General features: G+C 40.9%; 1 protein-coding gene across 2 annotated transcripts in view; it reads right to left on the bottom strand.

Annotated features, from left to right (window-relative positions):
* Nucleotides 1-11,514, bottom strand: part of CACNB4 (calcium voltage-gated channel auxiliary subunit beta 4) — a 116,556-nt gene extending 105,042 nt beyond the window's left edge. For both annotated transcript variants that reach the window (XR_015696061.1, XM_087710514.1), the window contains exons 1-2: nt 11,446-11,514; nt 10,911-10,994 (exon numbers count right to left, since the gene is read on the bottom strand). Coding sequence is in view for 1 of the 2 variants with exons in the window: in XM_087710514.1 (XP_087566640.1) it covers nt 10,911-10,994; nt 11,446-11,499 (138 nt within the window). In the remaining variant the exon portion in view is untranslated. The remainder of the gene's footprint in view (nt 1-10,910; nt 10,995-11,445) is intronic.
* Between the last annotated feature and the right edge of the window lie 498 nt (nt 11,515-12,012).

Raw genomic sequence — 12,012 nt, 5'->3', positions numbered from 1 at the left:
GCTGGATGATCATTGCCATCATCCATCACCACTGTTGTCGTCATCATCATGAGCCATGGTGGTGCAGTGATTAGAGTGCAGTACTGCAGGCTACTTCTGCTGACTGCCATCTACATGCAATTTGGTTGATCGAATCTCACCAGGCTCAGGGTTGACTCAGCCTTCCATCCTTCCAGGGTGGGTAAAATGAGGACCCAGATTGTTGGGGGCAATAGGCTGACTCTGTAAACCATTTAGAGAGAGGGCCGTAAAGCACTGTGAAGCGGTATATAAGTCTAAGTGCTATTGCTATCATCATCGTTGTCATCGCCGTCATCATAATCATCAATAATACTTCAATAGGACAAACTTTCATAGTAGTTCATTTCAATAACTAAAGATTTGGATATTTCTGAATCAGTTCCATCAGTTTGCAAGAGGAGGAAACCATTGCTTCTGTGCACCATATCAGAGGCTTTTCTTGAAGTTGGAACTCTCCTCACCTCCTACATGCCAAACCTAGTTATTTTTAATACAATTGTCTCAAAATAAAACAGCCAAAAATCTCACAGGAAGGAAGAGTGTCTCAATCAATTTCTTTGGCTTCCAGCATGATCAAATTAGGTATTGGTTTAATTGGAATCAGCAACTGATTAAGCAAGCCGGCAAAACTACCCTTCCAGTTCAAGAAAAGAGATAAGTTGCTGTATTCTACACAGGTTACATGGCCTTATTTAGTTGTCCAATAATCTTTGCAGTTTTAATGCTGGGCAGTGCAACTCTCCCTTGCACTTCATTATATGGGACAGCATTTGTTACAAAACACAGTTAAATAGTGTAATAGAAAAGAATTGTATACATCCCCCCCCCCAAAAAAAATGTTAGTATTTTCCTTTTAGTCTCAGGAGAAATTCAATGACAACCCGAGGCTGCAATTCAATATGCACATTGCCCAACTGGATACCTACTGGATAGGCTGGACAGCAGCTCCAATCTTTCTTAGCCATCATGGGCACTGAAAATAGCTGGCTGGGAATGATGAGAGTTGAAGTCCCACACAGCGGAAGGGTATGAGTTTGGAGGAAAAATAATCCCATTTTCCCTCTGGATTCAACATTACAGAAACAGGTCAGAGTTTACAGCAAAGAATTAATAGGTACAAATTTGACATGACGACACAAAGCGAGGCCCGAGCAATGTCAGATCCTTTGAGTCTCCCAGGATATCAGCTAAATACGGTAGTTCAAAGTTGCATTTTTTAGAATAAAGAAATAGCACCAGCATCACACAGCAGCAAATTGCTGAGCTCACTTATATAAAAAGATTTCAGTGCACCTCAGAAAAGCTCAGCAACACAATGTGATTTTAATATATTGCAATTGCTAATCGATGAAGAGAAAGCCATCATGGTGTAGTGGTGAAGCCCAGGCTAGAAACCAGGAGGCCATGAGTTCTAGTCCTGCATTAGGCAAAAAGCCAACTGGGTGACCCTGGATCAGTCACTCTCTCCCAAATGTATCAAGAGGCAATGACAAATCACTTCTGATAGGTTCAGACACTAAGCCGGATATTTGACATGGAGGCACATATACAGGTAGTCCTCAACTTACAAGCACAACTGAGACCAAAATTTATATTGCTAAGTGAGAAATGGATTATGTGAGTTTTGCCCCATTTTGCAACATTTCTTGCCACAGTTTTAAGTGAATCACTGCAGTTGTTAAATTAGTAACATTAAGTGAGTGAATCTGGCTTCCCCGATGACTTTCCTTGCCAGAAGGTTGCAAAATGTGATCACTTGACCCCAGGACACTACAATCGTCATAAATGTGAGTCAGTTGTCAAGCACCCAAATGTAAATCACATGACCATGGGAATGCTGCAATGGTCATAAGTGTGAAAAATGGTCGTAAGTCACTTTTTTCAGTGCCATTGTAACTTCAAACAGTCACTAAGTGAACTCAGAAGTGGGTTGCTGCTGGTTCAGCCTGGATCGGGTGAACCAGTTATAATGGCAGCAGGAGGCTCCACCCACCTGCCCAGACACTTCTGCGCATGCGCAGAAGCGTCACACGTGGGAGCGTGCCTCAACCGGTAGTAAAAAAATTAGCAACCCACCTCTGAGTGAACTGTTGTAAGTTGAGGACTACCTGTACCTCCCTTCCAAATCTAGGAATTCATCAGCCAGTATCTGACGAATTGAGTTACAGCATATGAACACTTACATCTTTTTAATAAACATTAGCTTGAAAAGAAAATGTAACACTCCTTTGGCTGCCATAGCCTAACATGACTCTCCTTCTGAAATAGTTCTATAAAGTTCATATGGTTGTTGCTTTTACTCCTTCTTTCCTTTGACAATATTTGGCTTTACGCATTTCACATCTCAGAGCACCTAAAAAAAATGTGAATATTGTTCTGCTTGGCATTGCAGTCGCTATGTCTTGAAAAACAGTAGAAAAAGTGTCACCACAAAACGTTAAGCTGAACATCTTATATGTCCCTTTCCATCTGATCTATGCATGCATGTTCAGCTCAGCAAGGGAAGACTTTTCACTAATATGAAGTTAAAATATTCCTCAACGGTCCACTTTTTTTTTTGCACACCTCTAGTAAATATCAAAGAATACGATTTTTTGTCTAAAATAAAAGAGGACAGTGAAATAAAAGTAAAATTAAGATTATACAAAAAGTCAATACCCTCATCTTTTCTAAGTCTCTTTCAACAATTAAATAGCATTTTACCATTAGGAAGTCTTATAAATTACAATAAACAGATTGAACAATATATGATAATATAAATACTCAGCTAATACGAAAAGCACCCAAGAGAATGTTTTCCCTCTGATCGATTTTTATAAAAACTAAAATCAGCCTGATTGGTGAATAAAAATTATAGACCTTATAGTTTCATCGACTAAAAATAATCTTTCTCATGAACTATCATATCCAAATTCGGGATTCAATCATAGATTATCAACATTTAAATTCTGCAGACCATGCACCTATAGCATGCTATTGCTGCTTTTCTTTCTCTAGCAGAACTCAAAATTTAAAAACATCAGGTGCATAATCTTGGTTGGAGTTTATATAAAACAGCCAATAATCCTCTGAAATACAATTGTGCAGAGCAATACTATCACCCCAGCTAATGACAGCACATCAGCAGAGAAAAATGCTGAACAGCCAACTCAGCAGAACAGTTTGTGAGGCCATGTATATGCTTAGACAAAACTCACTGCTGAAAAAAGGAGTCCCAAACAGTATGCAAACTATTAACTTATCCTTAGCTTTTCTTGAAACGCATCATAAATCAGAAAGTCTTCCCTCTCAATGATACCTTCTGTACTCAAGAGCCATTTCATATCATGATTATGGCAACGTGTCTACTATAGCCCAGACTCTTAGAAAATTACTCCACCGTGTCACAGTCTCAGAGATATGAGAAGTGATGATGATCCAACTGGGCAGCACTCCATACAAAAAGTCTTCCTACCTTTGTGGGCTATAAGATATATCAAGAATTTTGAGACTATGGGTAGTTCTTGACTTAAGACCACTGAGCTGAAAATGTATGTTGTTAAGGTAAAGGTAAAGATTCCCTTCGCACATATGTGCTAGTCTTTCCCAACTCTAGGGGGCAGTACTCATCTCCATTGCCGAAGCCGCAAAGGAATGCAGTAGCTCAGTGGCTAAGATGCTGAGCTTGTCGATCAGAAAGGTTGGCAGTTTGGCATTTCGAATCCCTAGCACCGCATAATGGAGTAAGTGCTCGTTACTTGTCCCAGCTTCTGCCAACCTAGCAGTTCGAAAGCATGTAAAAATGCAAGTAGAAAAATAGGGATCACCTTTGGTGGGAAGGTAACAGCATTCTGTGCATCTTCGGCATTTAGTCATGCCGGCCACATCACCAAGCAGATGTCTTCAGAGAGCGCTGACTCTTCGGCTTTGAAACGGAGATGAGCACTGCCCTCTAGAGTCGGGAATAACTAGCACATATGTGCGAAGGGAACCTTTACCTTTATGTTGTTAAGTGATAAATTTGTTAGGTGAGTTTTGCCCCCATTTCACCACCTTTCTTGCCATGGTTGTTAAGTGAATCACTGGAGTTGCTGAGTTAGTAACAGGATTGTTAAGTGAATCTGGCTTCCCCTTTGACTTTGCTTGTCAGAAGCTTGCAAAAGGGGATCACATGACTCCAGGACACAGCAACCATCATAAATATGAAGCAGCTGTCAAACAACCAAATCTAAATCACGGCGATGCTGCAATTGTCATAAGTGTGAAAAATAGTCATTTTTTTCAATGCCGTTGTAACTTCGAACAGTCACTAAACAAATCAAGGACTACCTATATTTTCACAAAACAGCTGCAAGATGGGCATCACTGTCAGGCCTATCTTAACAGGTAAGGGAAAATGTTACAAGAATATATTTCCCAGAACATGAAGACTCAGCTATGTAGTTTTATTGTAACAAAACGATGAAGTTATAAAAAAATGAGCAAGTGGTATTTATGAAATATGAGCTGTATTTATTTTGCAGTCAATGACCAGTTTTTTTCATCTCAATATGTGTTTTTTTTCGGGGCGGGGGACCGGAAATATATTTTCCCTATTTGAGTAAGAGCCTCATCAAATATCTGGTTGCTTGCTTGTGACCATGTGAGAACTAACTTTCATGATAGTGGTCAATTACAAAATATCCATTTCACTGTAAGACATTACTACAGGCTCAGGTTCCATCTTCCTAAATGCAGTCTATAACCTCAGCTCTCCTTCCCCTTCCCCTCCCCACCCCGATAGACAGACTTTAAATGAAAAACTTGACTGTTGCTACCCACCCTTTTATTTGATAAATTCTGTTAAGATGTACAAAAAGGAAATCAGCGAAAGTTTTAGCATATTGATTAATGTAGCAACGTGCTTAGAATTTTATTCCAACGTTTCAGGATGGTAAAAATATTCTGCATCTATAACTCTTCAGGAGACATTTTTAAGATGTTAAGAACTGTACTCAAGGATTTGAAAAAAAAATACATATTGCATGGAAAATTTGACCTTTATTCCTCCATTGAATTTTGCTAGGTATATGGTTACATTCTAAGCCCATCTAAGCAGAATAAATTAAATTTATTATTGGCAGCATAACAAATGGTAGAACGCAAAAGCCAGATAATTTGGAATGATGTTCTATCTGTCACAAATATTTTATCCTTTAAAATACTAACATTTATCAGAACGTGTTTCACTTTAGTACTTTATTGGGTTCTTGCAATTAAGTTTATATCATCCTAATTCCTAAATTGGCTAAAATCATGTATACTGACCAAATTATAGTTCTTTTTTATTAATACATAGATCTTAAATATTATTTTTTGTAGTTGAGAATGGGTTGACAGTTGCTAGTTTTAGATTGTAGTACATTTTGTAATTTTCAACATCAAGTTTAGACGGCTCCTACTGTAATTTTTTTTTATTGGATGCAGAGAAGTTGTTTGATAAAATATATTACAATTATTGATGCTTTCAAAATGTTCTTTCCCTTAAACTGGATTATAATTGCCTTCTTTTGCAAAACTAGAAAGGCTGATCTAATGACTTTTTAAGGAGAGAGAGAGAGGGAGGGAGGGAGGGAGGGAGGGAGGGAGGGAGGGAGGGAGAGGGAGAGAGAGAAGTATAGAACAGTATTATCCTCATGCTCCTTTATTTGTTTCAAAATTTTATCTTGCACAGAGTGACAAGATGCATGATCTAAGAAATGTATCGTGAAAGATGAAGAGTAGGAAGTATATACTTGCTAATAGCAAGGCAATTGTCAATTAAAACCGCCTTCTGGCATCTGGCTATCTGAAGGCTCTTAAGATCTTAGAATCTGCCAGAAGATGTAGCTGTTTGTTATTTTTTTTAACAAAACATCATGCCTGTAATTGTTATTTATAAATTTTGGAATTACAATAAATTAGGTGCTCAATAGCACAGGAAGAGATGGAAGATGAAACTGAGATATCTGGTGAACATGATCATTAATAATTGACATTTTGGACATAAAATGTGTCATTCTGCTACTGATTTAAAATTAATTCAACAAAAATTATCTTATCTTTATTGGATATGGTTTTGTCTTAAAACACTTATGACGCATCTTCTTATGCATAAATGGATTCAGTTAATTGTTGAAAATTGGTACTTAAAAAATCATGCTGGTTTGCATGAGGGTCAAATGTTACAATATGGCTCCCTTTTGGATAAACATTTATTTCACGTATTAGTTTTGTTATGGAAAGCTCATCAGATTTTGGGTGCGGAAGAAATGAAGATGTACTTTTGAACAACTGTCAGACTCAAAAACTAAGAATGACAGGTGGTGATTCTTCCAAGCTAAGTTCTTTATTGTTTCACACCTACGGAATTTCCCCCTATCTTGCTAGACGTATAGTAAGTACTACCGGTAGCTGAACTTACAATACACTCTGGGGATATTACGGAGGGGCTGTCTTCACCCTCTTTCTCTCACGCATAATATCTGTTGCCGCTTACTCCTCGGACTGTACCCTCTCGCTTGGAAATCCTAACTACATTCCATCACAACAATACACCAACATCTTGGAAAACAAACTGAAGAATATAAATGGCTATTATATGCTTTTATTATATGGATGTAAAAACAGGCATTAAAGGGGCAGAGGAATACCCTTTTTTTTTAAATCAGAGGATAGAAGAATTTACCTCTCCTTCTACATTTGAACAAGCATTCTATTCCCTGGAATCTCATTGGGAGAATTATTCAGAAGCTTTGACAGATGCACTGCATATATGCTTAATTTCCTATTTTTATTGTACAAAAACCACCAGGAATTAATTATTAAATTATACAACATGATGTCAAAGTAGATTTATGACGAGTTCTATCTCGTGCATTTTTAGAAGGAAGGAAGACACTCTCACTCCCTCTTTATGCGTTTGGGAAGAAAAAGAACAGAGAAAATTCAAATGTGCATTGCAAATAATGTGAAGGAACTTCTTTTGTCATCTGCAGTTGCTTCTGCAGAGGTCTTGCAGAAGGCACCCTTGACAGTTGAAAAAGCTCATATTTACTGGGGATGTGTGAATTTTAAAGACTCCTTTCATCTGATGACACTGTCAGCTGAAGCGTCTATTAATGTGAAACACCAAACTAAAGCCCTGCTTCTCTTTAGGGTTCTGGATCTCTTCCTCCTTCCAAAACTAGTCTGAATTCATTCCACTGAATCAAACCAGATAGCCAGATCAAGTCAGCCTGCTTCAATGCTTCAAGTGGATGTGAAGTACTGTTATTTTCCAAATGAAGGCTCTTGAATTGCTGTGACAGTCTGAATTATTATTCCAGAGCAAGACAGCGTCTCAAGTAGAGCCAAGCTGTTTTGCACAAACCTAATATTCACACATGGATATTCCAGACTGGAATTCAACTGGATAAAGTGGGGAGGGAGTCAAGACATGGACCAAAAGACAGTCCTTTAGGCCCATCATTCTCTACCTGCCTTTCCTTCTTCTTGTCCCTCCCATTGTACACAAGGACAGTTTTTCCCAAATGCCATCACTCTGCTAGACAACTAATTTCCACAACATTGTCATATTACCTACTAAGACTGTATTACTATTATTCTTCTCTTCCTTCCTAGTACCTATCTCTTCCCACTTATGACTATAATCATGTTGTTTGTATCTTTAAATTTTATATTGTATTATTTATTTCCTAGTATAATTTGATTGCTTATTAGTAACCTATGATTATCACTAAGTGTTGTAATTTATGATTCTTGATGAATATATTCTATTTTATTTTTCTTTATGTACACTGAGAGCACATGCACCAGAGACAAATTCCTTGTGTGTCCAATCACATTTGGCCAATAAATAATTCTATTCTATTCTATTAGTTCACACACCCCAGAAAGGACTTGCTCACTTTTACTCCTGAGATTGTTTAGAAAACTCTTTGGAGGAGACACAAGCCCACTGCACAACAGCTTCCATCAGATTCCCTGCCTTGCCCTCACAGGTCATGATTGAAACAGAGCACAGAGAAAGATCTTATTCTCCCACCATCTTGGGTAGGAATTGAATGGCCTGTTCTCATTCTTGATCCCTATTCTGCCTTTGCTTCTATTTGCTAAAAGTTGGCAGTATCTTGATTTTGGATGCTGTACATGTTATGCAAAGCCATTCGTTAAACCTTCCAGCTTTGTTACCTTCCCCTTTTTTGATGCCATCAATCAGCAAGAAACACAAAATTAAAGCAGGGGTTCACAGTAAGCACTCCTCTGAACAGCACTTCAGAGAAGAAGATTCTGAAGAGTGTTGTCTCCAAACAAGAAAGTGTCAATTGATGGATAGGGAGGATGGAAGGCATGCTCAGTAAACCAGTTTTTACTGGGAACTCTCCTCCTATCCATCAGGTTATTTCAGATGGAGTTTAGCAAAAGCATCTGGGAAACCCCTCATCCCAATCTTCAACTGCCCAGGACAATGAGGAACTGTACTGTAGGTACCAAGCAACCAGTTATTGTGCTCTGTTCTTTCTATGAAGACATCCATAATTATCTAGAAGTAAGTTCCTTTGAAAATAACATGATTTCTAACATATGGTATACATGGCAGTATTATACCAGTAAAAACATTCCAGAACCATGCTCTCCTATATAAAACAATTTAAATCCCTAAAAGTTTCTTTAAACTTAGACTAGGTACACTATGGAAAATTAACTCTTGTATCAAAAGCACACACACACAGGCACACTCTGGTATTTGTTCCAAAGAATATCTATTTTATGCAAGAGATTAAGCATGCCCGGGAGAGAATTTACTTGTTTCATTTGACCTACATTAATATTCCCTAACCTTTTCTGAAACATCTTTCAATCTCAAAAGTGGATTGCCAAGTGAGATTGGGAAAGTGCTGTTTAATAGAAAAGCTCTATAGAGCTCAGAGTATTAATCACTGAGGCAGGCAAGAATGCACATATTCGACACAGAAATGCACCCACTCAGGTTTGCTACCCATGAAGGTGTTCAGAGACATTTGTGGAACACAAAGCAGTAACAAAGAAATCTCCTGGGTGCAGGTCTAAATATATTATTCAGTGCATCACTGAAAAGAGCTAACAGGATGTGACCTAGTTCAATTCAGGACATCTAACATGTTCTATCACTGCATGAAAAATCCAAGAAGGGAACTGCTAAAAGTAACTGGAAGCTCTTGGGTGGCAGCATGCAAAATAGGCACTGAAAGAGTTAAGAAACCAGAAATCCACAATGTCTGTAGTATAGGTGGGAAATGCTACAACTATCCTATATAAGGGCCCAGACTAATTTCTCTCACTTGGGTAAAGACATGTATCTTATTTCTGTCATCCAATAATTTACATAGAACCAAACTTTTTTTCTAGCTACAACTCCTGTCAATAATTCTTGTACATCCTTAGAGCTAAATATATCTTTCTTCTTGTCTCTAAAACTAGATTTTAATCAGTGTTTCCAATTTAAGATTTAGTAGATGAAGACAGTGCCTCGTGGCTTCAAAATAACTATCCACAGAAGACCAAGGGATCTTTCCCTCATCTTGGGAAAAAAATATCATCAACCAAAACCATAGTAAATGTATTACTTTGTAAGATTACAGATTTATACTTACAAATCATGTTAGACAGAATTGTTACTTTTATTTTCCAAATTAAGCCAATCATCAGCTGCACTTAGAACTAAATCTTCAGTTCTAAAAGGACATCATATCATTTGACTTGTCTATTCATGTCTATGAATTAGACGTTATTCACTAGTCAAGGAACATGATCCCTCCATTTGTTCAGAGATGCTCTTTCCCTTTAGCTTATCACAGGTGCTAAAGTTAATTATGAAATCAAGAATGTCTAAACTGAATGCTGATCACGATTAAATGCCAAAAGGACCAGGATTGTATTTTGGTTTCTTTCTTCAATCTGATCAAAATTTCTCTTCAATCTGACCAAACATGCCAGTGAAAAGATGTTGAGAGTACAAACATGTATCTGGCCTGGGTGAAAAAATACATTAGAATTTTGAGTTTATAGAACTCAAACCGGTAAGTGACTACCAGTTTAGCTCTCAAATTTTCTGCTACAAACACATGTAATCACTGCAAGGGAAAAGCAAATGTAGAAGTGAGAGAAAGTCAGCGACCACAGCGGATTACTAAAAAACATTGTGGGAATGTGGTTTCACTAACTATTAAAAGTCTCTACCACTCAAGGCCTGTTTAGAGTACAACCATAGAGAATTGCCAGTAATAAATTGCCAGCCTTCCCATAAATATATTGAAACATGGAAATTGATATGGAAGTCAGATTGCCTAGCTGAAAAAGGCCATGCTCCCCTATAGGTGAAGGGGGACTTGTACTTGAGCTGACCACTGCCACATACAACCCCAAAATGTGATTCCTTTCAGATCATGCCCATTCAAATGCCAGTCAAAGGGAATTTGTTCTTCAAAAAATGATGCCGGGATCAGAACACAACCTCCTATGGAGGAAGCACAGCTTTTGTGCATTGTGCACCCATTTATTAATGAAAAGATGGGGAGATCATTTTCCCGATGAAACTCCCCTTCACTTCTTCTTTTAGCAAAAAATCATCATTTGGAAAAGAAGGTTGGGAAGGCAGGCAACAACCTGTCTTCCCACATCAATCCTCTCCAGCCGAAAGAGGGGGGGGGGGAGCACTGGCATGAAAGAAGGTGGGGTGGAATAAAAGCACCGGCCACGGGAGAAGGAGGAGGAGGCCGGCCTTCGCCATCCACTTTCCTGGGTCGCCGCCACAGTTTGGTGGCTGCGCACCAGGCGCCCGTGGCAGCCCCCTCCACGAGCGGGGTGGCTTCCTGCCGGCGTCCGTTTCTCTCCCCGGCGCGGCGGCTTACCTGCCGGAGGATGAAACTGGTGGAAGTTGTGCTGCCATCAGATCGCTTCAATCGGCTCCTCCGGGTGGCCGTGCCTCGGCTTCCCTGGAGGCGGGCGGGAGCAACAGCAGCGACGGGGCGGAGCGGAGCGGGCGGCAGAGACAAAAAAACGACGATGAGCGTAAATAAAGGCGAGAAGGGAAGGCAACCTACATTTCAGCATGCAAGTTGTGGGCAAAGTCGCGCCCCGAGATCGGGAACCCCCCACCCCGGATTAACGCTTAGTCCGCCCAGCCATTCCCCCCTTTTTTTACCGACACTCCACCCACCCATCCTCCAGCTTCCTTCCCTCTTTGAGCACGAAGCTGAGGAAATCGATCCGATTTCAGGCCAGGGGAAGGATCGACCGGCGCCTAGAAAGCGACGGGGCCGGATCCCATTCCGGGGACGGCGAGGGATGCTCGGTTCACGGCTCCGATCGGATCCGCCCGCCCGCCTGCCTGCGCGCCTGGCGACCCAGCGCCCCCCACTCCAGGAAAGCGGAACGGGCGCTTACCTGGAAAATGGGGTCGGCCAGCCCGTTCTTGCCGTAGGAGGGATGCTTCGACATGCTTGGGGGCTCCCCCCGAGCGCCTCGGGAACCGGCCGCGTTCGCTGGCTTCTGCCCGAGCAGCTTCCTGCGCGTGGGGCTGGAGGCGGCTCGGAGCGCTGCTGGCTGCCGAAGCGGCGGAATCCTTAAAGCGCCCGCGTCACGCTGTCCCCGCCAAGCGCTCGAGGGGCGGTGAAGCCGAGCAGCGTTCAGCGGGGAGGGAGGGAGGGAGTGGGGAGGGGTAGATAAGGGGATTGGAGCCTCCTCTTTGATCTGCTGGCGACGCCTTTTGGCCTCTCTTGGCCCCCGAGGCCTCGCCCGTCACCCCAGCCTGGCGAGGGCGGCGGTGGGCGCGGAAGTTTTCCCTAAGCCGCCCCCCACCCCCGAGACGCCCTGGCAGTTGGGGGATAGGAAGGCACCATATACAGCGGTCGCCTTAGCCGTAAAGCCCTGGATGTGCGCGCCTTGCTTTTTTGTAGTACAATTCTTTCCTGTAGCGCTTTACCTCAGGAAAGAGTTTCCCAAAGAAGCGCT

The sequence above is a fragment of the Thamnophis sirtalis genome, unplaced genomic scaffold (assembly GCF_051295495.1).
Source record: "Thamnophis sirtalis isolate CommonGarterSnake01/CBP01778 unplaced genomic scaffold, rThaSir2_p1.2 scaffold_1, whole genome shotgun sequence".
Classification (NCBI taxonomy): domain Eukaryota; kingdom Metazoa; phylum Chordata; class Lepidosauria; order Squamata; family Natricidae; genus Thamnophis; species Thamnophis sirtalis.
The sequence above is the reverse complement of the archived record's forward strand: the minus strand, read 5'-3'. Positions and strand labels throughout refer to the sequence as shown.